At 44.7% G+C, this 27,455-nt stretch overlaps 1 protein-coding gene across 9 annotated transcripts in view; it reads right to left on the bottom strand.

The window, feature by feature from the left end:
• Positions 1 to 27,455, bottom strand: part of Nek11 (NIMA related kinase 11) — a 253,223-nt gene that overhangs the window by 28,784 nt on the left and 196,984 nt on the right. For 7 of the 9 annotated variants that reach the window (XM_045136965.1, XM_045136962.1, XM_045136961.1 and 4 more), the window contains one exon: positions 8,978 to 9,074. The exons of 1 other annotated variant lie outside the window; for it this stretch is intronic. In XM_045136965.1, coding sequence (XP_044992900.1) covers positions 8,978 to 9,074 — 97 coding nt within the window. Of the gene's footprint in view, positions 1 to 2,293; positions 2,461 to 8,977; positions 9,075 to 27,455 lie in introns of those variants that run through there. One more of the 9 variants, XM_045136968.1, reaches the window with a different exon arrangement.

Raw genomic sequence — 27,455 nt, 5'->3', positions numbered from 1 at the left:
CGACACAGGAAATTATGTGACGGCATAGAGCCTGAGAGAGGACAGGCCAGCCCTGGATGCCAAGCTCAGCCTGGGGAGCGCATCACAGATCCATCATGTCTAAAGGGGGCTTGGCATGCACTTATGACATGAAATGAGATTGAACAGGTCCAGAGTTCACATGCAGGTACATAAAATTCCAGTGGTAATGACAAAGCTCCTTCAGAGTTCCTTATGGGGCCAGGTATGGTAGCATAGGCTGAGGTAGGAGAACTGCTGTGAGTCGAGGCCAGCCTGGGGCTATATAGTGAATTCCAGGTCAGCCTGGGTTACAGCATGACCCTACTTCAAAAAAACAAATAAAACAAAAAGAATGTAGTTACTGATGGGTTCCAGGCTTTTTGTCACTCATCTCTCACTGCTTTCATCACCTTGGCAGTGCTTATCAGCATTGATGTGTGTATGTACATATGTGTGTGGATATACATGTGTGTATGTGTGTTCATATGTGTGTATACACATGTGTGTGGGCACATAGATATACATGTGCATGGGGGTCAGAAGCAAGCCTTGGTGTTACAGTTCCTCAAGAATTGTCCACTTTTTTTTTTTTTTAAAGATAGTGTTGCAGTCAGGTTCGCATTGCTGGTAGAAATCACCCAAGAGCATCTTGTGGGAAAAAAAATTTTGGCTTACAAGCTCGAGGGTGAAGCTCCATGATGGCAGGGGAAAATGACAACATAAGCAGAAGGTGGACATCACCCCCTAGCCCACATAAGGTGGACCATAGCAACAGGAGTGTGTGCCAAACACTGGCAAGGGGAAACTGGCTATAACACCCATAAGCCCGCCCCCAACAATACACCACCTCCAGGAGGTGTTAATTCCCAAATCTCCATCAGCTGGGGATCTACCATTCAGAACCCCTAAGTTGATGGGAGACACCTGAATCAAACCACCACCGATGGGGTCTTTCACTGGCCCAGCTCTCATCAACTAGGCTAAACTAGCTGGCTGGCAAGTCCAGGAATCCACCTATCTCCCCGTCCCAGCCTGAGGTCACAGGCACATGCCACCATGCCCGGCGTTTTAACATGGACTCTGAAGCCTGAACTCAGGTCCTCATACTGGAAAATCAAGCACTTTATTTTCTGACTGAGCCCAGCGTTGGTTTTTAATCCAATTTAACCAAACATTGGAAATGTAGCCTGCTAGCTTCCTGGAGGAACAGTAGGAAAGTTCCATAACCTCCTGAAACACAATCTCTTTGTCAACAAGAAGGGACGTCCTGGCCACTCTCGGGTAGAAGGTGAGAGCTTCCTACGGCAGCAGGTGTCTGCCTCGGCGGCGCCCCGCCCAGGGGAGCTGTGCACGGAGTGAGCCTCCTTCCACAGCAGCGCTTCACAGCTGTGGTCTGAGAACTGAGCTGAGAGCAGGACGAACCTTGTACTTACTCCATGTTGACAACTTCTTAAGCAAGTGTACTGCCCCACCACGATGTTTCCGAGGCATCACTCCTGCACCCTGAACTGTGCGTCGGGCTAATGAGAAGGTCAATAAAGGCCGTGGTCTTCTCATTTTCAGCTTAACCTGGCCCTGCCAAGGTCTTCTGGTGATTGAAAGTGAAAGGAAATTCGTAGGAGCCCGTGAGCCGGCTCTCTGAGACCAAACCAATTACTCCACGTGACCTCGGAGTTTCTCCTGCAACGTGTCTGGACCTTCTGGGACCTCTAAATAGCGGGCTTCAGCCCTCTGCCAGGGCTGTTTTCTGACCCTGCATGACCTCTCAATCAGCTCATAGGAAAGTTCAGCAATGAAGTTGCTGAGTGCTCTCTCCAACCGCAAAGCACTCTTGGAAGGATTGTGGAGACACGAGACCAAGTGCTCTCTGCCGTGGAGGACAAGGACAGGAACCGGTGCTGAGCACCAGAAGCACGCACACTGCACCAGCTCTGTTGGCAAAGGCAACGTGATGAGCGCGGCAGCCTATTAAACAGCAGGGCGTTAGACAGTGTCCCATCGTCTTCAGCGAAAACTACATATGAAATGCTCACTTGTAGGAGAAATAAAGTCTGCTTGACATCATGCACAGGATACCACATACTGGTGTCTGCTCTCTAGGTATTAATCACCTGAGACTGAACTCTGATTAACACACAAATTAGTACCCTGGAAAGATGATTCCTCCCAGGCATTAGGAATTTGAGCACTAATATTCACTTTACTTCATTAAGAAAACTCCACAAAGATCTCTGAGAAATGAAAAAAAAATAACATTTTTATTAACTTTTACAAGTAGCATCATTTGATTTCCAATAAGCAAGGTTTCTATCTGGCAAACTGTGTTGTGTATCACAGCAGAACTCTGAAGTCAGAAGTGGACCCTTCTCTTCCACTCCAAATCGAGGTCTTAGAACCGTTTGCATACTTTATACTAAGTGTGCTTGCTGTGACAGATGGAAGAAAATGCAGCTTCTTAAACTCCAAAAAAAAAAAACAAGTAAAATGAAAATGACATTTATCAAAAAGAAGCATACAGCCAGCCGGACGTGGTGGCACACACCTTTAATCCCAGCACTATGGAGGCAGAGGTAGGAGGATCACTGTGAGTTTGAGGCCACTCTGAGAATACATAGTAAATTCTGGGTCAGCATGAGTTAGAGTGAGACCCTACCTTGAAACTCAAAAAAATAAAAATAAAAAAAGAAACATACATATATGAGATGCAGACATATGGATGGATGGATAAATGATAGTTAAAACCTAAATGTTCAATAACACACACTGTGAGGAAGGAAATAGCATTCCCATACATTGATGGTGGAAATGCAAAAGAGCATTTGGAAATACCTGCCAGAGTTTTATATACATTTATTGTCTATGTGATGGTTACATTCTGTTGTCAACTTGGTTGGATTAGGAATCAAGTAAAGAGACATGCCTCTTCCGTGGGTCTGTGAGAACACCTCCAGGGAGGAGTAACTGAGGGAGGAAGTCCTTCCTCCAGAGCGGGCAGCCCTTTCAGTGGAGGCTCAAAGAGAACACAAAACCCTTAGCCTGGCTGCCCATGACACTTGCACATGCATGTATCTCCGCTGTTTTTTTTTTTTTTTTGTGTGTGTGTATTGTGTGAGTGTACAGTTCCATCAGCCCTCCATATGGAATGAAGATCAGCAGTTCTCCAGGAATCCTCTGAGCCTTCAGTGCTAGCCTGGGACTGTTGAGGTACTCAGCCTCAAGGACTGAGCAGCTAGCAGGTTCTTTGGCCCTCTAGCCTGTAGGCGGCTGCTGCTGAGCTGCCCAGCCTGTCTCCTATAAGCTAATTCAACAAATCCCCTCTAGAATACTTGCTCATTCTTGGTCATGTTCCTCTAGGGAACCTGAATAATGAACTCTGACCAAGCCATCCCACTTCTACAAACATATCTAAGAGATAAGATGGCAAAAAATGAAAAAAAAATTGAATGACAGAAAAGCTGAGGGCACAAGGTTAGTCTTCAGAGTTATATGCAATAGATAAAGATTAGAAATACTCATTTGCCATCCTTTGGGAACAGGCTGACTAAACAGTGGTGTAGCGTCACACAAGGGGATGTGGAAGTGGTGAAGGAATGAAGCATGGTAAATTCATCACTGTGAAACAGCCTCCAGTGTGTATTGCTAAATGAAGGTACAAGATGCTACCAAATTAAGACTGAACTTATTTGAAGTTACTTTTAAATGAAATGATGAATCTTGAACTTTATTTTAATGAAAGGAAGAAAAAGAGGATAAGGGATCAAGTAAGGAAACTACTTTTCTGTAAGTACATTTAAAAAATAGATTTGGGGGTTGAAGAGATGTCTTACTGGATAAGGCACTTGCCGATGAAGCCTGAGGACCCAGGTTCGATTCCCTAGTACCCACATAAGACAGATGCACAAGGTGGCGCATGTGTGTGCAGTTCATTTGCAATGACTAGAGACCTTAACACACCGATTCTCTCTATACCTATCCATCTATCTATCTATCTATCTATCTATCTATCTATCTGCCTCTTCCCCTCTCTCTCTCAAATAAATAAATAAAATATTTTTAAAAAATTAAAAATAGGGGCTGGAGAGATGGCTTAGTGAGTAAGGTGCTTGCCTGAGAAGCCTAAGGATTTGTTCTACTCTCCAGATCCCTTGTTAGCCAGACACACAAAGGTGAGGCAAGCGCAAGGTTGCACATGCCCACTAGGTGGTACAAGTGTCTGGAGTTTTATTTCATTGGCTGAGTCCCTGGTGGGCCAATTTGCTCTCTGCCTCTCCCTCTCTCTCTAAAATAAATTAAAAAATAGATTTGGCTCTGAACCTATGGGAACTGATTACATAAGTATTAAACAAAATAAATAAAATATACTATTTCAAAAAACTGAAATGAAAAGAAACCAGTAAGCCTTATATACTCATACATAAAGGAGCAACTCAGCCAACTGTAGACGGTGCATGCATGTGAGGGGATTTGAAGGTGAGCTGCACAGTACTTGGTCAGAATTAGTCTAGCAATAAGGAAGAAAGCAACCTACCAGGAATCAACTAGAATGTACCTTGGTCTATTAGTTTGGCAAAACGTTTTTGATTTCAGTTATTTAAGGCATTTTATAATGTGCAAGTAATGAAATATTGTGTCCATTGTAAAAGTAACGAGGGATTTAAAAATCTCATACCAGGGGCTGCAGAGATGGCTGAGAGGCTAAAAACACTTGCTTGCAAAGCCTGAAGGCCCAGGTTCAGTTTCCCAATTCCCACATAAGTCTAGGTGCACAATGTGGGCACATGCATCTGGAGTTGATTTGCATTGGCAAGAGGTCCTGACATGCCCATTTTCTCTATCTCTCTCTTGATAAGTAAATAAAAGTAATTTTAAAACTCATGCCATATTATGAAATTGCATGGGTGAAGTGAGCCAATTTCTTTCCTCTAATTTAAAGATTAGCAAATGGGAGATTAATACATTCTTCTATGTTATCTCCTCCTAGCAAGGAGAGATGGAGGTAAGTAGAAATGGGAAAGATAATCCAAATCCCCTCACTTACACTTGCTGGGAATCACTTGTTGTCATGGTGACTACGTTATTGTGAGACTTCTTTCTTACGGGCAGGACAGTACAATAAGCATCTAAACATACTAATAGCTTTAGGTTTGTAAATAGTTTTCAGCATTTTTTTTTGCTTTCAACCAACAGCATGGATGATGATATTACAAAGATAATTCATATACAAATCAACTGGAAGAACAATTCTTGCTGAATGTCTCAAATTATTCATTCAGTGTCAGTGCAGTCAAGCAGATCTTAGAGAGAGATTTCTGAGCTGTCATATTATAGAGTATGGGCTGGTAAAGTCCAGTCCACAGGCCAAATCTGGGCCATGTCTCCTTTAGTACATTCTTTCATCTGGGAATTGTTTTCATGTTTTTAATGGCTGAGTAAAACAGAGCTGTGGGTGGAGCTCAATGGTAAAGTAACTGCCTAACATATCCAAGGATCTGGGTTTGATCATCAGCACTGTGAAAAAAAAAAAATCTAAAGAAGAATAAATATTTGTGATAACTGAAAATTACATGAAATTAGTATTCTAGCCTCAAAATAATGTTGTTCTGAAGCACAGCTGTGAACATTTATTTGCATCCTGCCGATAGTTGCTTTTGTGTTATGAGAGCAGAGGTGGAAATTACAAGCTAGTGATAGGGCCTCTGAAGCCTGAAATACTTGCTTTTTCTTTAACAGGAAAAGTTTGCCAAACTCTGACCTATAGACATAGATTATATGGGAGGAGTTAAGACTATGCCCCGTGTGGTGGTTTGAATATAAATATCCCCGATAGCCTCAGGTGTTTTTGATTAAGCCTCCCACTTAGTCTCCAGCAGGGGGAGCTCGTCTGGAGGTGCATCACCAGGAGCAGATTTTGACTCTCGCCTTGTGGTGTGTTCAGAGCCCACTTGAGCTCTGGCTGTTTGTTTTCTCTCTGTTGTAGATGTATGATGGAGCGAGCCAGCTTCTTCTGCCACGATGAAGCTTCCCCTGGAAACCATAACCCTGAAATGAGCCCTTCCCTCCCATGAGCTGCTTCTAGCCAGGTGATTTATCTCAACAAGAAGAAGCTAACTAACTATACCTGGTGCAGTGGGTAACAAGAGCTTGTGATTGAGAGCCAGGCTTTTCCAGTGAGTTTTGCTTGTTCCATCTACCAGTGCACATAGGAATGCAATTGCATTGTTGTAGAGAACAACTAGAATGCCATCTGAATGCTTGTGCCCCCTTCCAAAATACACAGTGAAGGTGAATCCCCAGTGCAATAGTTTTAGGAAGTGGTACCAGATTGGAGTATGGGGATTCCATCATCATGAACTGGTTTAGCAAATTAACAGAAATGGCTGTATGTAGGTAACTAGCTAGAGCCCCCCTTCCAGCCCGTCCTTTCTGACATGTGAGGACAGAGCATTCAAGATTCCATCCTGGAAGCAAAAACTGACTCCTTAACAGTCATTGAACCTGCTAATTCTTAGACTGCAGACTTCCTAGCCTTCATAATAAATTTGCACTGTTATATTTTGTTATGGCAGCCAAAAGGAAAAAGATAGAATTTGGTTTCAATAAATGTAGTGTTGCCACAACAAATTCCTAAAAATGTGAATGCAGCTTAGGAGCTGGGTAAGAGGGAGCGGCTAGACTATAACATGCACTTCTTTTTAGAGACTGTCTCAGTGGTTGTGAACACAATACTGATAGGTGGACGGTAAAGACTATTCCTGTGCACTCTGAGGAGGAACCGAGGAAATTATTATTTTTGGAAACTGGAGGCAAGCAATCCATGTTATAAAGTGCTCATGTCCAAGTTCATTTTGGAGGACAGAAGTTTTGAGAGTGACGAGCTGTAGTATGTTGCAGGAGACATTGGGAAGCAGTGTTGAGGGTGAACTTGCTTTGTTTTGGCTGCAAATAGTAAAGGGTGAGAAGGGAGAAGTGAATTAAAGATGTAGTTTATGAACAAAGCTTCTCTTTGTTCATAACTTAAAGATCTGTAAAATTCTCAGCCTGGGCATATAAACAATAAAGAAGCATGCTTGGGAGGGAATGCCAAGGGTTTGGCCAAATCAATGTTTGGTAAGGAGAGTTACTTAGGTAGAAGGATGCTAGATGTTATTTACCAAGGCAATGAAAGAATGAACCAAAGACACCTTATAGATCTTCCAAGATGTGGCTCCATCTCAGGCACACAGCAGTACCTGGGCTTTGAGAATGGTTTCAAAGGAGTGGCCCAGGTCCTAGGCGAACTTGCATCCCAACACAGTATTGAGTTTCTGCTCCGTGCATTAGGACATAGACGCCATGTCCACCCCAGCTGTGGCTTAAGTGGGCCTAGACATATCTTAGACCACTACTCTGGAAAGTCATGAGCTATAAACTTTGGGGGGGGGGGATCTGTGCAGTGCCAACTATGCAGGTGTACAGAGTATAAGAGCTGTGGGCACATAGACACCTCCATCTCGACTCAGAGCAGACATCAGGGAGCCTTGTGGCCCAGACAGAGAACTGCCACAGGGACAGGACTGCCGCAGAGACCCTACTAACACGGTACCTAGTGGAAGTATGGGAAAGGGCTGCTCAGGTCGAGCCACCGGCATGTGGCGCCAACCTGTGAGAGCTTCAGGTATGAGACTCCAACCTATGAGAGCCATACTGTGGGTGGCCAAGCAAAACTGTACAGGCAGGGCTTTTCAGATTCTTGGGGGCCCAACGCCTACCCCACTGTGTCTAAGGTGGAACATGGTGCCAACGGTTATTCTCAAGCTTCAAGATTTACTATTGTTTTGGTTGATCACATTGAATTGTTTTCTCGATGTCTATATTTATGACCATTAATTAATACTATTCTCATTTTTAGTTAGAGAAGTTTCTTTTCACAAGTGGAAGAAAATACCGAGGAGATCCAAGACTCACTAAGATGATGAGAAGTGAAAGCTAGTGAGTGCTTCACATGGGACGGGGCATCTCTATGAAAACTGCCAGGGTGCAGGAAACACCACAGAGGAAGCAGTGCTCTCACTGCTAGCCAGACAAGCTTTTTATGGAGATAATGGTAGACATTGAGGAGACTCAAAACTCATCAAAATGGAAAATAAGAGCTATTGGGAGCGCAACACTAAATGAGACATCTGTATCACACCCTTTAAGGCTCAAGGAACATTGTGGAAGAGGGGGTGAAAAGATTTTTAAGAGCAACAGGGTGGGATGGAGTAACTTGGGACACTGTCCTCCAAGCATGAACTGACTGGTGCATTTGTGACCTCACTGTGATTGTTGCTATCCCCATAAAAACTTCACAATTCTGGGTCTGTCAACTTTTTTTTTTTTTTTTTTTTTTTGGCTTTTTGAGGTAGGGTTTCACTCTAGTCCAGGCTGATTTGGAATTCACTCTGCATTCCAGCGTGGCCTTGGACCCATGGCGATCCTCCTACCTCTGCCTCCCAAGTGCTGGGATTAAAGGCATGTGGCACCATGCCCGGCCCATCAACATTTTGACATGGAAGATGGAGGAGGATAAAAAGAATGAGACATCACCACAGAAGAAGGAGTACTTGGAAAGAGGAGGGCCTCAGTGGAATACAGTAGGGGAGAGGGGCACAAGAGGGTAACGTGGAGGACACATGATCAAATTACAGTATGTTAATGTAATAACATTTTCAGTTAAAAATAAATAAAAACTAAAAAAAAATTTCCTTTTGTTTGCCTCATTGAACTTTGAACTTCAGGACTAGTTATTCCTTTCTTCTTTCAAATTTCCCCCTTTTGGGGTGGAAAGATCTATCCTGTATCTGCCAATGCCACTGTAATTTGGAAACAACCTTAATTTCATAGTTCCACAGCTGGAGGTGATGGGGTCATGTGGGCTCCTCATGGTGAATGGGATTAAGGCCCCAATTTATGGAAAATTCCTCAGAATAGAATATGGGTCGGTCAGCTTGTTACTTACTCCCTCATGCATTTCATCTTGGTCCTGGCCATTGCACTGTTGAAAACTGTTGGTCCTGGGGACATGTCTGCAGCCTCGCTGGTAATGGTCCTTGTGTCTGAAAATTAATGCACAGCTCTTATTGATTTTGTCAGCATGCCTACAGCCTCAGGGCACCACTGAAGGGCAATCAGAGAACAGAAGCTAATCCACCTTTGCCACAGGAATGCTTCATTAATTAGAGGTGAATTCGATTATAACGTGCACATGAATGAGATTTTTTTTCCAGATGATGAGCTCATTTACAGTTCCAATGTACACAAAGGATTCCACAACCAAGCCTCTCTCAAAAAATATCTTTATTTTTTATTTATTTATTTTTTTTGGTTTTTCAAGGTAGTGTCTCACTCTGGCTTAGGCTGACCTGGAATTAACTATGTAGTCTCAGGGTGGCCTCAAACTCACAGTGATCTTCCTACCTCTGCCTCCCGAGTGTTAGGATCAAAGGCGTGTGCCACCACACCCGGCTCAAAAAAGATTTTTTAAAATTAGAAAACTTGGGGGGGGCGGGCTGTATCTATAATAAACCAACATTCTTGGGGAGCCTTTGGTCATTCTTTTTAGCAGGCGTGGGCATTCATTTACATGACTAAGGACTTTTGCTAGTAAACTTAGTTATTTCTTTATATTAATCACACACTTGATCATTTGTGCTTTTTATTTTTTTCAATAGAAGGCAGAATGCTGGTCAGGGTCACTAGCAGCCTTGAACTCTGGAAGAATGGAGTAGGAGGCCAAAGTTGGTTGAGAGGGTAGAGTTGTTGGTGGAGAATCAGGTGCTATGAAATCTGTTGACAGCTAGTTTTTCCGAAGATATCCTGAGGCCCTTATAGAACATAGTGGAGCTGAGGGGAGGGAAGCTGAATCGAGACGCCTTTCCATTAAGAAGCTTCACTTCGCTCACTGGAGAAGGCTCTGGAGCAACCCACGGAGCAGGGTTTACAAAGGAGCCCCAGGGACTTCTCTAGAGCCAGGGGCAAACTCCCTGAGCCATCGCCCAAGGTACCTCTCAACCCATCATTAAACTTAAACTATGCTCAACGTTAAATGGGGCATCTATATCACCCCACTTGAACAATACGAGGAACAATACAGAAGAGAAGGCATAAAGAATTCAAGAGCTGGGGGATGGGGAAGAGTGTTGTAAAATGATGCCATCCCAACATAACATGGCCACTGCGTTCGTGGCCCCACGGTGACTGTCATGACACAACACTGACGTACTGGCGTTCCTTCATGGATGGAGGAGGAGATGGGACCCCTATATTTTCCTGAGGCAAGTTAATGGTATCGGGAGAGTAGGAGACAGTGTCTAGAGGGTGCAATCACTGGTAGGACCCACGTGTAAATGACTCCCTCCCTGCCCATGCTCATGGAGGTAACCCTAATTGAACTCAGTGAGTCCAACCCGCACACCAGGAAAAACAAGAGACATCAAGATAGAAGAGGGACTAGCTGGGAAGAAGAGTTAGTGGAATGGGGTAGGATCAAGAGAAGTTAATGGTGGATTGTGACCAAAACACATACACACACACACACACACACACACACACACACACAATTTGATAAATAAAAAAAAATTATATCAGGAGGTATTTACTCAAAACCAAACATCTTTATATACTCTAATATTCATTTGTACATTATATTCATGTAGTTGCTATGTTAGAGAAGGGACCCATGGCATGAAATTACTGCTATTTTGTCATGTGTGACTGACTTGAACACCCAAGTAAGCAAGGGTCAATCTTCATTTTACATATTGATGTATCTTTTTCATCTTTATATTTTTAAATAACAAATTAAATGCAAACCTTAGCATTTTTCACATGGACCCTATTTTTGCACACCCCATCAGACCATGCATTCCACTTTGACTTTGTTCTTAGAGATTTCTTAGAGATGAAATTTATTCTGCTTAACCGTATTAAAACTCTCTGACCTTTCCTCAGGCTACGTCCCTAGATATCAAATCACCGGATCTAGGTATGAACTTTGACTACGGCCCATTACAACTGGATAGCCTCACGGACCTTCCTAGAACATGACCACATGCCTGCGTGTGAGAGACTCACGTGTTAACAATGGGTGACCCCACTTCTCTCACTTCTGCCACTGCACTGCATGTCAGCCCCCACCTCCCACCTGCCCGAGCCAGGACAGACACTTGACCCTGGAAAAGCTTGGAGTGGAGAGGAATAAAGCTTTAGGAGTGCATTTCATATACATTTAGGTTGCTGCCTACAATTATGCTGAAAAGTTACAAAAACAACTTGGAGCTGTTTTCTGCCGTTGCTGGAGCAAAGCAACCCGTCACAAGCAGCTGGTGGAAGGAATGGGTTTACTTCAGCTTACAGCTTCAAGGGAAACTTTCATCCTGGCAGGCGAAGTCTGACAGAGCAGACAGCAGAGCATCACACTGTCACATCATTTGGGGAGAAGTAGTCTAACTCAGAGGAGCTGGGCTAATAAACCCCTAGGTCCCTACCCACTGACATCGACACACCTCCTTCAGCAAAGCTCCTCTTCCTTCCAAAGGCTCTACAACTTTCTCCAAATTCTCACCAGCTGGGGACAAAGTATTCAAAGCATCCAAGTATTCAAAACACAAGATTCTATGAAGGACATTTTATGTTCAAACCATCACATCACCGCATCATGTCAAGCTCAAAAATCAGTGCTGCCAAGGTAAACTTCTGCTTTTCCCCTCTTCCAGAGAGAGAGCGAGAGAGCGCTGGCAAGTCCAGAAGGCTTATGCAAATAAAGGTCAAAGTGATTTCAGGGAAACTGCAGGTTATTTTCAGCTGGTCACTGTGCCACTGAGAAGGTTGTCAGCACTGCTGGGAAAGATGCCAGCCCTATATGATTTCCAGCAACAGAGTCAGGAAAGCTGAGTGCTCAAGGCAAATAAATCCCTTCTTTTGTGTTTCTCATTGGTCAGCTTTTTGTCCTCTCCACACCACTTTCTAACATGAACAGTGGTTGTTTGGTGTCAGGGGAAAGGATGACATCCTAAATGGCCGTGGCAGAAGCCACTGTGGGTGGGGCCAGAATCACAGACATCATTTAGTCAGTCTCTGGATCCCAGAATGTTCTAGATTATTTCTTCTCAAGTGCCAAAGTAATGACAGTCACCCAGAGATCTTGTTAAAAAGCAGATTCAGGGACTGGAGAGATGGCTTAGCAGTTAAGGCACTTTTCTGCAAAGCCAAAGGACCTAGGTTCGATTCCTCAGGACCCACGTAAGCCAGATGCACAAGATGGCACATGCGTCTGGGGTTCATTTGCAGTGGCTGGATGCCCTGGCGCACCCATTCTCTCTCTCTCCTTCTCTCTCCCTCTGTTTGACACTGTCTCTCTCAAATAAATAAAAATAAAATATTTTTTTAAAAAAGAAAAAAATAGCAGATTTAGATTTAGCAATTCTGAATGGGGATTGTATATTAAATTTTTTTAAAATTATTTAATTGAGAGGGAGAGAAAGAGGGAGGGGGTAACAGAGAGAGAAAAAAATGGGTGCACCAGGGCCTCCTGCCACTGCAAATGAAATCTAGATGCTTTGTTCTTATAGCTATACATGGGGAGTAGGGAATTGAACCATGGTCCTTAAGCTTTGCAGGCAAGTGCCTTAACCACTGAGCTATCTCTCCAGCCCCAAATTCTGTATTTTTACTAAACTTCCATGTGATGCTACTGGTCATGGGAACACATTTTGAGTAGCAAGGCTTTTGGGCTTCATAATTTGAGGGGTTCAGTGAGAAATGACAACACAGGATCCCTCATTCATAAACAAGCTGGAGATGTTTCCTGTCTTCTGCATCACTCTCTGACCCCGTCCTGCTGCCTTTTCCTCCTTCTCTGCGGCTCCCCCTTCCTCCCATTTCCTCTTCCTTCCTTCTCGTCCCCTCCCTTTTCCTTTCTTGTTCTAAGTCTGCAGTACTGCTCTTCCTCATCCTCTGGAACAAGTGACACTCACAGAGGCTTGGGAGCCCCACGAGACCTTAGCTCTCCCCCGGTCTTGCCCAAGCCCTCTCTGAAGATGGAGGTGAAGGTGATCACAGAAGGGGATTTAAGGAGTGGGGGGTGGAAGACCTTCCCCTGGGGGTGGCTAGAGAAGAGATGGCACAGCATGGCAAAGCTTTAAGACCCACCATGGTCTCATCAAATTTAACCCCAAGCAGATTAAAAACCAAGATTTCAGGGCTGGGGAGAAGGCTCAGCAATTGAAAACACTTGCTGGTGGGGCCTGTGGCCTGGGTGCTATTCCCCAGTGGCCACGAGGAGCCGGACAGCCAAGGTGCTGTGTGCCTCTGGAGTTCGTTTGCAGTGGCAGGAGGCCCTGGAGTGTCCATACTCATCTCCCCACCCCACGTGTCTCCTTCTGTATCCAATAAAATATAATAAAATATTTTTTTCAGAAATAGGATTTCATTAAATCTTGAGTGATGGCTCCGACCTGTATCTGAGGACTTATGTAACTGCATAAGCCACATACCCATGAGTTTTAGCTCCAGAATTTTTCCTTTCCTCCCTCCCTTCTGCCCGCTTGTCTACCTTCCTTCCTCCCTCTCTTCCTCCCTCCTTCCCTTCCTTCGTTCTTTCTTTTCTCCCCTCATTCTTCCCTCCCTTTTTTCTTTTGTCCCTTCCTTCCTTCCTTCCTTCCTTCCTTCCTTCCTTCCTTCCTTCCTTCCTTCCTTCCTTCCTTCCTTCCTTCCTTCTTTCCTCCCTCCCTCCCTCCCTTTACTTCTTTCCTCTTTCCTTCCTTTGTTCCTCCTTCTTTTCCCCTTTGCATGTCCATGTGTGTGGGGTATGCGTGCCTGTGTGTGTGTGTTCACAGGAACATGGGTACACCTATGTGTGGGTGTGTATGCACATGTATCTGTGTGTGTTCACATGAGCATGGGTACACCTATGTGTGGGTGTGTATGCACATGTATCTGTGTGTGTTCACATGAGCATGGGTACACCTATGTGTGGGTGTGTATGCACATGTATCTGTGTGTGTTCACATGAGCATGGGTACACCTATGTGTGGGTGTGTATGCACATGTATCTGTGTGTGTTCACATGAGCACGGGTACACCTATGTGTGGGTGTGTATGCACATGTATCTGTGTGTGTTCACATGAGCATGGGTACACATATGTGTGGGTGTGCATGCACATGTGTCTGTGTGTGTTCACATGAGCACGGGTACACCTATGTGTGGGTGTGTATGCACATGTATCTGTGTGTGTTCACATGAGCATGGGTACACCTATGTGTGGGTGTGTATGCACATGTATCTGTGTGTGTGTTCACATGAGCATGGGTACACCTATGTGTGGGTGTGCATGCACATGTGTCTGTGTGTGTGTTCACATGAGCATGGGTACACATAGGTGTGGGTGTGCCTGCACATGTGTCTGTGTGTTCACATAAACATGGGTACACATAGGTGTGGGTGTATGCACATGTGTCTGTGTGTGTGTTCACATGAGCATGGGTACACATAGGTGTGGGTGTGCCTGCACATGTGTCTGTGTGTTCACATAAACATGGGTACACATAGGTGTGGGTGTGCCTGCACATGTGTCTGTGTGTGTGTTCACATGAACATGGGTACACATAGGTGTGGGTGTGCCTGCACATGTGTCTGTGTGTTCACATGAACATGGGTACACATAGGTGTGGGTGTATGCACATGTGTCTGTGTTCACATGTGTGGGTGTGCATGCACTAGTGTCTGTGTGTGTGTTCATTGAGTCTGCTGTCTTTCCATCTTGATTTCTACAGGAAATCATTCCCATTCATCATCGACAATAACAAGGCAGTTGTGGTGGGGCAGGCCTGCACTCCCAGATACTTGGGAGGCTGAGGCAGGAGGATCACAGATCCAAAGCCGGCCTGGGCTACAGAGTGAATTCAAGGGTAGCCTAGGAAAGTTACTGAGGCTCTCTTTCAAACTAAAAAGTAAAAGGAGGGGCAGGGATATAGTTCAGTCACAGGGCACTTGCCTGGTATGCACAGCGCCCTGGGTTCAATCCTCAGGACCATTACAAAAAAACCAGTAACAAGCCGGGTATGGTAGTGAATGCCTTTAATCCTAGCACTTGGGAGGCAGTGGTAGAAGGATTGCCATGAGTTTGAGGCCACCATGAGAATTCCAAGACACTTAGTGAATTCCAAGACACTACCTCAAAAAACAAAACAAACAAACAAACAAAAAAAAACCAGAAACAAAAGACAAACTGGTAACAAAAACAACTACCACAATGTCAACAATAATAATGGTCAAACCAGGCTGGGTGCTGAACATTTACCTGTATCATTTCATGTAAGGTTTCTAGAAAATTAGCACATCTTTCCAAGATGGAAATGAGTTACTGAGACATTAAATTACTTTCCCAAGGTCATAAACTGAAAATGGTATATCACTGGGAATTGAAGCCAGGCCTTGTTTCATTCTATAGTCTATTGTATTGTTTTTATTTATTTATTTGCAAGCAGACAAAGAGAGAGAGAGAGAGAGAGAGGAGAGAGAGAGAGAGAGGAAGAGAGAGAGAGGAGACAGCTAGAGAGAAGACAGGTGCACCAGGGCCTCCAGCCATTACAAATGAACTCCAGGCACACGTGCCATTTTGTGCATCCAGCTTTATGTGGGTACTGGGAAACTGAACCTGGGGCATTAGGCTTTTCAGGCAAGGACCTTAGCTGCTGAGCCATCTCCCCCTCGTCCCCTATTCTGCATTTCTAGACGTTGGCCTCCTGCACTGCACTTCCATGATAGGATCACCCAAGGAGAACCAACCCCATGCTGACCACTGAGCTGGCTGACACCACTTACCACAATTTGCTTTTCAAAGCTCTCAGCTATCAGAGTCAATCTCTCTCTTCTCTCCCTTGCCATTTGCAACTAGAGAGTACACTCTCTGAGCACAGAGAATTGTGCTTCATTCACCTTCTCAAAACTTTTACATCAGGGCTGGGGGGATGGCTTAGTGGTGAAGGCACTTGCCTGCAAAGCCAAGGGACCCAGGTTCGACGCCTCAGGACCCACGTAAGCCAGATGCACAAGGTGGCACATGTGTCTGGAGTTCGTTTACAGTGGCTGGAGGCCCTGGTGCACCCATTCTCTTTTTCTCTCTCCCTCTCCCTCTCTCTTTGCCTCTCTTTCTGTATCAAATAAATGAATAAATAAAATATAAAAACTCTTTAAATCAATTTTACATTTACATCTCAGTGACATTAATTACATTTGTGATGTTGTATAACCTGAATCACTGTGATCTATTTCCAAAACATTTTTCCATCATCCCAAATAGAGACCCTAGGACCATCAAACAATAGCTCTTTATTTTCTCCTCCATCCCACTCCTGGCAGCTCTAAGCTAATTTCTGTCTATGAATTTGACTGCTTCAAGTATGTCATACAAGTGGATTATACAATATGCGTCCTTTTGTGGTTGGACAATTCCACATTATAGCATGCAGGCGAACTTCTTTTTTAATGTGTGATATGACTCCGTTGTACATACACAATACATTCTGCTCCTTTGCTTTCTTGCTCAGTGTATTAATTACTTTCTCATTGCTGTGACCAAAACCAATACCTGACCAGAAACAACTTGAGGAAGGAAGGGATCATTTCAGCTTGCAGTTTGAGGAAGGCGTGGCATGAGGAACAGTTGGTCACTCTGACTCCGTAACTAGGAAGCAGACAGCAAGGGTTGCCAATGCTCAGCTCACTCTGTCCCTGCTATTAAGTCCATGACTCCGGTGCAAGGACAGGTGCCACCCACAGTTAGGGTGGGTCCTTCCACCTCTATGAACCTAATCTAGAAAATTCCTCACAGACATGCCTTGAGATTTGTTTCCATGGTGATTATAAATCCTGTCAAACTGACAACCAGAGATTAACTATGACAATCAGTAGGGCTGAAAAAAAAAGTTTTAATTTTGTTGATCTTTTTCAGATCCAATTTTTGTTCATTGGCCTCTAATGTTTTTCTTATTTCTGTTTCATTTCATTCTAGTCATTGTTATTTCCTTCCTTCTGCTTGCTTCAAGTTCAATTTGCTTCTTTTCCACAGGTTCTTAAGGCATATATTGTATGTGCTCACTGGGTGAGAGTTAACACCAAAGATGATGTAAATGGTAGCTGTGACCAATTAAGACTTGCAGGACATCTACACAATTTCAGAAGCACTCATGCATGTTATTGAAACACGCATAACACCATGAAGCCGGGTAAAAATAAAGAAGTAGAATGAGGGTAATGGAGCAAGCACTTCCTTCCTGGGGGCCCCAGTTACTCTTCTAGGTCTACTCCCACCACTACGTGGCTCCAAGCCACCTCCCTGACCCTCGGTTTCCTTGTTTTATATTCAAGGGATTTCATCAAACCAAGAGCTTTCTCCCAATTCTAACACTCTAGGAATTGGCATAAGACATAGGCACAGTGTGCGGAGTTTATTAGGGGAGAGAGTATCTGTTCTAATTTAGATAAAGGGCAATCAGAGGAACCAAATGCTCAGAGACAAGTGGCTGGGACCAACAGTAAATGTCACAGGCTTCCTGTAATTCAGGCAAGATCACTGCTCAGTCGCTTCCCACCTGTGAACTGTGGATTATAACACTTGACACTACCCCATGGAGATGTTTTGACAGTGAGATGAAAACAAAATGACGTCCAGAGGCATTTAGCAACCAGAGGCTGTGTTTCTGAAGAATGCAGAGCAGGGCTCATGATAAGGAGATCTTCAGGAACCTGCCTACCTCTTTGGTCCCTCCACCAGCAGGGGCGAGAGGACGGCATGATTCTGCTGACATTTCACCAAACAGAGAGGGATTCTTCTCTCGTTGCTTCCAAAATTTCCTCCTGAAATTTCCCTTCGCTCATCTCAGCTGCTGGACAAATGACCTTGATCACAAAACCGAAGCCTGTGTGTGCCTCCCATGCTAACCATCCTGCCGTGGCGGTGGGAAAGAGCTGACACGGGCCTGCAGGGGAGGGTGTTTTGGCAAAGGCGATAGTACTTAAGCACCCGGGACATTGCTTACTCAGGAATTCTTGCAGACTCTGCCCTTGGTGTGCTGGCTATACAAACACTTCCCCCTGCGGCAGTTACCTGCTCATTGCCGGGACAAAACACCCCACCAGAAGTGGTCCATGGACAAAAAGGTTTATTTCTGGCCTACCATTTTGAGGGTCGGTTTCATCATGGTGGGGGAAGCATAGCAAAAACAGAACATCAGGGTGTGACGTTCGGTCACATCATCTGGGTAAAGGCTGGGTTAGATGACCCCAAAGCCCATCTTTCACTTCCTCCAACCACCTCACAAAGGCTCCATAACCTTCCTAGATTGCCACCAGCTGGGGGACCAAATATTCAAGACTCATGAGGCTATGGGGAACATTTCACATTCAAGGCACCATGACTCTCACACCTTTACTTGCCTACTCTTTAGCATTATTTCTTAAGGCATGCTCAGGTGACTCATGCCAACTCTTTGCCCAAATGATCGTAAAACCATGTTTCCCACGGCCCATATTTTTCCTCCTTCTCCTTGGAATGGGGCAAAATGGAAGATTCCCAGAGACTAAGAGTTAATAAACATTTTTTTTTTTTTTCTGATAAGGGACAGTAGTCACCGTTTCAAACTTTGTAGCCCATGAATTATTTGACTCTGCTATCATAACACGAAAATAGCCTGGAAAACTTCACTTACAAGAACAAGCAGTGAGCTGGATTTGGCCTGCAGGCTGTAATCTTCTGACCCTTGACCTCAATGATGGAGAATCTGGACTCTGAGCTGGAAATTAAAGTGTGGCACTCCTCAAGACAAATGCTTTCATTTAATAGATGGGGAGACTAAAGTCAAGAGAAACTATGGCTCGCCCAGGGCTGCAGAACTAAACTGGGAAGGGGCTGAGCTTGGAGCAGAGCCATGGTTGACTGACCCCACCTCCAAATGAGGGCTACGTATAATCTCCCATCTAAGGATTTTCATGAAATATCTTAAAAGTCATTTCACCAGACAAAACCCTTCCTCCAAAAGGGGCTGGGGAGACAGTTCAATGGATAAAGCATTCACCATGCAAGTGTGAGTTTGGATCGCCAGGGCCCATTTACATAAAGCTGGGTGTGGTAGTGTGTGTCAATAATGCCAATGTGCCCCTGGCAAGATGAGAGGAGGAGACAGGAGAATCTCCTAGAAGCTCACAGGCCAGCTAGGCTGGTGAACACAGCCGTGAACAATGAGACATCCTGCCTCAAGCAGCTGAGGTTGACCTATGACCTCTGCACACACACTGTGGCATGTATACCATGGCATGTGAATGTCTGCACACACACACAATACCAAAAATAAAAGGCTGAAATAATTTTTTTTATGGGGGGGAATTACATTTTCTTTCTTTTCTTATTTATTTATTTGAGAGAGACAGAAAGAGAATGGGAACACCAGGGCATCTAGCCACTGCAAACAAATTCCAGGTACATATGCTACCTGTGCATCTGGCTTCACATGGGTACTGGGGAATTGAACCTAAGTCCTTTGGCTTTGCAGGCAAGCACCTTAACTGCTAAGCCACCTCTCCAGCCTGCACAATGACATTTTCTACCTCATGCCTCCACCTCTCTTGATGGTGATAGGGCACTGTGAAGGATGTTCCAGTCGGATGTGAGGAATAGCTGACTCAACCTTTGGGAAGCTGTTTTTGTTTCTTGAACTTCTATGATGACAGTGAATATCAAGATGACAAGAAAATTTCCCAAAATCTACAAGCAGACTGCTGATTAGCTTTGCTATTCTATCCCAGAACACCCGAAGGAGGGAGATACGTTGTCCAGATGCCCCTCTCAAGGAAGGTCCTGATTGATGTTCCAGCTGTTGGCACTGCTGTAGCACCTTCCAGCTATAGGGACCTTGTTAGGATCGTTTCAGCCACAGAAAGCCAGCCATGCCTTCTAGTTGGTCCACCCTTAGTGACTGATCATACTACAGGTTGAAAGCCTGGCCATTTGGGTCCATGCAGACAGTTCTAATGAGATCAGAACTCCCCAGGGTTTGGATGAGGCTTTTCAAGATTGTACCATTGCTCAGCCTCTTCCTCTGCCTGATCCTGTGTCCATCCCCCTAAGTCCCTAGGGATCAATCCCCAGGATACCCATGCATAAATATCCCACCCACTATACTTTGTGCCAGAGGCTGCTTCCTGTTGAACCTAGCCTCCCTTTCCCCAATCACGGCAACTGGGGCCGGACAGTGTGCATGAAAAACCGATACTAGGAGCTGGGGAGATGGCTCAGTAGTCAAAGGCATCTGGTTCCAAAGCCTGCCAACCCTAGCATCCGTGGAAAGCCAGATGCAAAGTGGCATGCAGCGTGGTGCATGCATGTGTGTTCCCAACGTGCCCACAGTGATGGGAGGCGCAGCCAGGCATGTGTGTGCTGTGTGCACACACAAATGCAAATGAAAATTTAAAAAAAAAACTTAAAAAAACAACAGTAGAAATGGAGGTGCAATCATTTCTACTACCCTGTGCCCATTCTAGTTCTTTTGGACAGTTGTTTATACTGGCACAGAGTAAAAGTCACCAAATAAAGAAGCTGCAGTGTTTCCTGTGGGGTGGGAGGGCTTTGACAGAGCTGCTGTGACAAGACGGCCACCAGCTTCCAAACATGTGTGTGTGTGTGTGTGTGTGTGTGTGTGTGTGTGTGTGTGTATATGCATGCATGGTTGTTGATAAAGGTCCAGGACAAATTTACACAGCCTTGCTCTTCCCTGAGGCACCTCACTGAGCTCTGCTCAGGGCACGGTCTCAATAACAAACAATACCCCAGTGCCTACCCCAACATCAAATAGTTGGGGAAAAGTAGGTCAGCTTGGAAAAGCAAATGCCCTTGCCATCTCACAGGGGAGATGGCAAATGCCAGAAGATAGGAAATGAATAAACTTTCTTTGTTTTGCATGTCTATTTTCTACTACAAATATTCAGCTGAATTTTATAGAATATAAAAAATAACAATAGTTCAGGGGGTTGGAATTTTTTCATTTCCTTTAAATGTAAAAGTAGAGGCCTATAAGAACAGAATATATCAATAAGGAGAAAAGCAGAAGTGCTTGATTTTGGAGTGACAAGCAGTAATTCAATGTGGGTACAGCTTAAGAAGGGATACGTGGGAGTTACACCCTAACTTTTCATCATGTGGTAGCCAGTGTGTTTGGAGTTGGCTCTCCTAGTCAGCCAATGTGAAGTATTTTAGTACTGAAAATAAAACATGCTATCCTGGGGCAGTGGGTTGGGCTGACTTAATACTGACTAAACCCCTCAACAAATCACCGCTTCACTGTCTTTTCACTGAAATGAATCACCCCAGTCATTCATGTTCACTGCAGGCAAGTTAGAAAACACAAAAGGTAAAAAAAAGGCAAGCAGTTGAGAAAAAACATTAATTCATAAAAGTTTTATTTTGTATCTGCTTGTGTGTGTGTGTGTGTGTTAAACATGTGTGTGCATATGTGCTTGCCTGTGTGTGGGTGTACTATGTGTGCAGTTGCAAAACACGTGTGTGCACTTGTGTATGAAAGGCAGAGGTTGGCATCAGGTGTCTGCCTAGATTGCTCTCCACATTTTTTTTTTAATTTTAGAGACACAGAGAGAGAATTGGCATGCTAGGGCCTCAGTCACTGCAACTGAACTTCAGAGGCTTGCGCCACCTAGTGGGCATGTGAGATCTTGCGCTTGCCTCACCTTTTGTGCATCTGATTTATGTGGGATCTGGAGAGTCCAACATGAGTCCTTAACTTAGTCCTTAGCAAGTGCCTTAACTGCTAAGCCATCTCTCCAGTCCATGCTCTTCACATTTTTTTTTATTATTATTGAGACAGGGTCTCTTGCTGAACCTGGAGTTCATGGATTGGGCTAAACTAGCTTGCTAGCAAGCCCTAGAGAGCCACCTGTCTCCACCTCCCCGGCATTGGGATTAGAGGCATGTACTGTTATGCCTGGCTTCTTGGTGGGTGCTGGGGATCTGAACTCAGATCCTTGTACTTGTTCATAAAGCACTTTGCTGACTGAGCCATCTCTCCAGCCCCAGAACACTTTATTAACACCCTGGTATTTCCAGGTTATGTGGGCATGCACATGTGTGTGTACATGTGTGTATAAATGAGCTGTTATTTTGCATACTTCATTATTTTATAACACCTTTCATGCCAACAAACATGTAGCTGTATCACCATTTTAATAAGCTGTTAAAAAAAAAAAAACCTTTCGTTCTAGATGCTGTACCAGCATTCACTGATAAGTAACACTTCAATGGAGTCATAAATATTAAAATTTAAGTATGAGAATTTTCATTAAAACCTTGTTCAATATGTTACAATTTTATCAATAAGATGCACTTTTTTTTTGGTTTTCTGAGGTGGGGTCTCACTCTAGCTCAGGCTGACCTGGAATTCACTATGTAGTCTCAGGGTGGCCTCAAACTCATGGTGATCCTCCTACCTCTGCTTCCTGAGTGCTGGGATTAAAGGTGTGTGCCACCACGCCTGGCCAAACAAGATGCACTTTTGAATGTTTGAGCTGGTGGTGACAGCATTTCTTTCTCTGGTTTCAGATCCTGGTGCTTGTATGGTCTCTGGGCCGGCATTGAGACTAGTTCAGTATGCAGATTCCCAGGCTTCTGAATCAGCAATGGGAAGCTCCGGGGAACAGAGCTGGCCATCCTCCAGTGCCAATGCGATGCTCACTGGCAGGTGGGAAGCATCAGCCCGGCTCTCCTCCTTCTCTCTGGTGCTCACTGCATCCTGCCTAGTGTTCAGGTATGTGACCACAGTGTGTCAACACCCCTACCGACCTGAAAGTTGCTTGAAAACAGGAGCTGCATCTGCAGAATGGCTGCGTGCCAGGAAATGGTTCATAGAAGCTGAATAACTATATGATTTGCAGGTTAGTGCAACCTTATCCTCATGTCTAACTGGTCACATGAATGATGTGAGAATATATGATGGTTAATCATGATTGTTAATATTAATTTTTAAAAATATTTTATTATGTTATTTTTCACACACACACACACACACACACACACACACACACACACACAGAATATGGGCATGATAGGGCCTTTCAGCCACGGTACAAAAACCCCCAGCCATGTGCACCCCCTTGTGCACATGTGCAACATTGCATGTTTGTGTCACTTTGCATCTGGCTACATGGGACCTGGAGATTCAAACATGCATTCTTAGGCTTAGCAGGTAAGTGCCTTAACTGCTAAGCCACCTCTCCAGCCCTAAAGTACATTTATTTATTTATCTAGAGATCATGGGAGCACCAGGGCCTCTAGCCACTGTGAGTGAACCCCAGACACATGGGCCACTTTGTGCACCTGGCTTTAGTGGGTACTGGGAAAGGGAACCTGGGCCATCAGGCTTTGCAAACAAGTGCCTCTAACTTCTGAGATTTCTTTCTAGCCCTGACTTGATTTTATTGAGAGTTGACTAAGAGATCAGTAAAGCACACTTCTGGGTGTTTCTGTCATGTGATTTTTCCAGACAGAACTGGCATGTGGGAGAGCTAGGGCACTCAAGGCGAGGATGAAATACTTGAGCTGAATGTGGGGGGGGCACAAATAAGCTGGGGGGCCAGGCGGAATAAAAATGAAGGAAGAGAAGTTGGGGAGATTGTTCATTTGATACCATGCCTGTTAGACAAGTATGAAGACCTGAGTTTGGATCCCCAGCCCTCATGTAAAAGCCAGGCGTGGTAACACATGTCTGTAACCCCAGTACTGGGGAGGTAAAGATAGGAGGAACCCTGGGGTTTGCCAGGTAGCTAGTTTAGCTGAGTTGGTGAGTTCTGGGTCCAGCATCTCAAAAATTAAGTGGGAAGGGATTGAGGAACACACTTGACATTGACTTCTGACCTCCACATGCACATGCACCTGCGCACACACACGTGTGCCCACACAGCACGGATACACATACACACATGCACAACAAAACATGGAAGAAGAGCAAACCAGCGCGCACGTGCAAGCTCCGTGCTTCGCGAGTGAGTGCATCTATGTCTGAAGCTCTCAAGGGTGCGACTCCAGCCTCTTCGTCTTTCTTTCCACACGGACTGACACCAGCAGCTCTCTAGGGATCATCCAGACCTCCCGCTGCGTAACACTGGGGCTGCACCATTGGTTCCTCTCTTTTCCTGCCAATTCCAGGTCTTGGACTAAGCCAATAACTGACTACTGAGTCTTCTGCCTCTCAAGCTTGCAGATGGCCACTGTTGGGACTAGCCAGCTTTCAAAGATGTAAGCCAATTCAATGAATTCCCTCCTTTAAAAATTTTATTCATTGTGAAAAGACAAAAAATTAAATTAAATAAAATTAAAAAATAATAAAATAAAATTTTATTTATGAGAGAGTGGCGGGGGGGAGAGAGAGAATGAGCATGCCAGGGCCTCTAGCTACTGAAAATGAACTCCAGATGCATGTACCATGTTGTGCATCAGGATTTACGGGAGACCTGGGGAATTGAACCTGGGTCCTTTGGCTTTTCAGGCAAGTGCCTTAACCACTCTCCAGCCCTAAATCCCCTTTTATAATTTGTACACACAACACACGCCACCACCACCACCACCAACACAAGTGGCTGGGTTTCATCAGAGAACCCTAACTAATTCATATCAGGTTTTTTTTTTTTCGAAGTAGAGTCTCACTTTAGCCTAGGCTGATCTGGAATTCACTATGGAGTCTCAGGGTGGCCTCGAACTCACGGCAATCCTCCTACCTCTGCCTCCCGAGAGCTGGGATTAAAGGCGTGTGCTACTACGCCCAGCTCATATCACCTTTGAACAACTGGGTAAATTTCTTTTGCTGACTAGATCATAACTGGCCCCAAGAAAGAAACAATGGTCTGGTGTCTAATTACAGCTAGAAAGAACTGCTGAATATTCTCCCTCAGATCAGAAGTTCTGAAGGTCAAATGGCAAGGTTAACCCACTCCTTTCCTGGGGTGCAGGCACGGCCTCCTGTGAGGCATGCAGTCAGAAGACCCAGGAGCATCCCCAAGCTGAGTCAGGGGCTGAGATGGATCCAGGCAGTCTGTGTTCCTATCGCCTTCCCTCAGCTGAATGGTATGGAATTTCAGCCTCAGCTGAGCACTGAGCCAGGCAAGCCCAGGGCTCTGCCAGCAGGCACTCCACGTTGTACCAACAGCAGGCTCTGCCACGGTCCTCTGTGCAGGTGAGAACGCAGGGCAGGTCTCACTTCAGTGGTGTCAACGTGCTGATTGCTGCCTGAAGCACGTGCTCCCTCTACAGATAGCAGCACAGAAGGCAAATCAAAAATAACTACCTTACACCATCTCCTTCTTCGCTTCTGTGAAACACTGCCGGGAGGCGGGGGTGTGTGTGTGTGGGGAGGATGTGGCTCAGTGGCAGAGTGCTTGCCTAGCATTCATGAGACTCTAGGTTCAATCCCCAGAACCCCATGAACTGGGCATAGTGGTGCCTGCCTGCCCATGTTCCCAGCACTTGCATGGGACCTTGTTTTAACAACCACACACCAAAAAAAGAAGGCCATTTCTTTTCTTTCTACACTATCCTCTACAGGTCTTTTAAAGTTCTGTCCTTGTAATAATAAAGCTCCTAACTATAGCAGATTGTGTTACTTTGGCTTCATATTTTTCTCTGGCCATGGCTTATAGGGAAAAGACCTTATTTATTTAGAGAAAGAATAAAAATATAACTACCAGGATAACCCTACCTACTCATACAGATGATTCAGAGCACACCAGTCGGATCATTCTCTACTCCCGAGCCAAGGCTGTCTGCATCTTCCCGTCCCCAGCCTTGTGCCTCTTCCCGCTGTCCCTTCCCCTGTCTCACCCTCATCCCCTCGTGGCCAGGTTTATTCTGCATAGGGAATGATCTCAGATGCTATTACATCCTCAAAGTTTCCTTCGTGACTTGGGCTGTCTTAATTGAAAGCAATCTCCCCTTCTTCTCAACTCTTACACTCTAGTCTCAGTTTAGTTATTTATTTTTCTGCGTGTGCATGTGCGTGTGGTGTGCGGGCACGTGTAGATGGGTGTTTATGTGGGCGTGCCTGTGGGGGTACGGTGGTAAGTTAATGCACATGTGTGCATGTGGGTATAGAGACCAAAGGTTAAAGTCAAGAGTCTTCCTTCACCACTTCCCACCTTATTTACTGAGACAGGACATCTTCACGTGAACCCAGAGCTTGCCCATGTAGCTAGTCTAGCTAGCCAGCTAGCCCCCCCAGGGACCCACCTTCTCTGCCTCTTGAGCACTGGGATTACAGGCAGGCCGCCGCCTCACCCGCCTACATTTACATGGGTGCTGGGAATTCAAACGTGGGTCCTCATGCTTGTATGACAAGTGCTTTACCCATTGAGCCAACTTACAGTCTTGTTTCCTCTGAAATATCCTGAGCCCTCGAGGACAGACTTCAAATTAGACCTCTCTTTGAAACCCCCTACAATGCATCCCTCTGCAAACTTGGATGATTTCACTGAAACTATAACGGATTAAGGATGGCAGAGTTTCTCATTTTGCTACACAAATTAGATTACTGGATCACTTTCTAGATAATAGGAAAGTTCTTCGATGAGCATATACTAATTAGGATGACTAATGATACTCTAGAAAGATTTAGTGGTATCACAAAGGCTTCCCTCTATCTGCTCCCCATTGCAATGTAGCAGTCATGTATCAGGTTTTGGTAAATTGTCACTAATTCTGAGTCTGCTGCATCCTTTCCAGTTTTAACTAAGATATAGAACTTTAAATGTCAATAAGAAAAAGCCAGGCAGGATAATAGCAAATATACATTGTGTGATCCCATCAAAATGATCCAACTGATTGGATATTCTTCTAGGCTATTCTATTTTTAGGGACTTGGATGACGATTCCAAACACCCTGTTGAATTCACTTCCATTATTCTGAGAAGTTCTTTTTTTGTCGAGGTGAAAAACATGGTAGTGCAAGATTAAGTGGCTGTCAGTTACCCCATGCCTAACAGCTCAGAGACTGAAAGCACATTGAAGGAGGGTTCTCAAGGAGGCAGGCCCTGATGTCTCCTGTGGCCAGGCGCAATCACACTGTTTAGTATATATTAGTCATTACAAAAGAAATGGAAGGGCTGAGGGGTAAAAACTCCTAACCCAACAAATTGATCACTAAAGGAATCTGAACAGACAGTGAAGTTTTGGAACACTTCTGTCTAGCCTCCAGTTTGGATGTACAAAGTTTTTCTTTTTGTTAAGGGTTTTAATACATTAACATACTATAATCTGATCAAAGTCTCCTCCTACTCACCTATTTTGTCACCTCTCCTCTTCTCAACCAGCTCCTTTTCTGTTCAGATGTCTCATTCTTTTTGCCTCCTCTATCCTCTATGTCAAAATGTTGATGGGCTCAATGTTGT

Source organism: Jaculus jaculus, chromosome 17, assembly GCF_020740685.1.
Source record: "Jaculus jaculus isolate mJacJac1 chromosome 17, mJacJac1.mat.Y.cur, whole genome shotgun sequence".
Taxonomy (NCBI): Eukaryota; Metazoa; Chordata; class Mammalia; order Rodentia; family Dipodidae; genus Jaculus; species Jaculus jaculus.
Note: the sequence above shows the minus strand (reverse complement) of the source record. Positions and strands in the feature narration are given on the sequence as shown.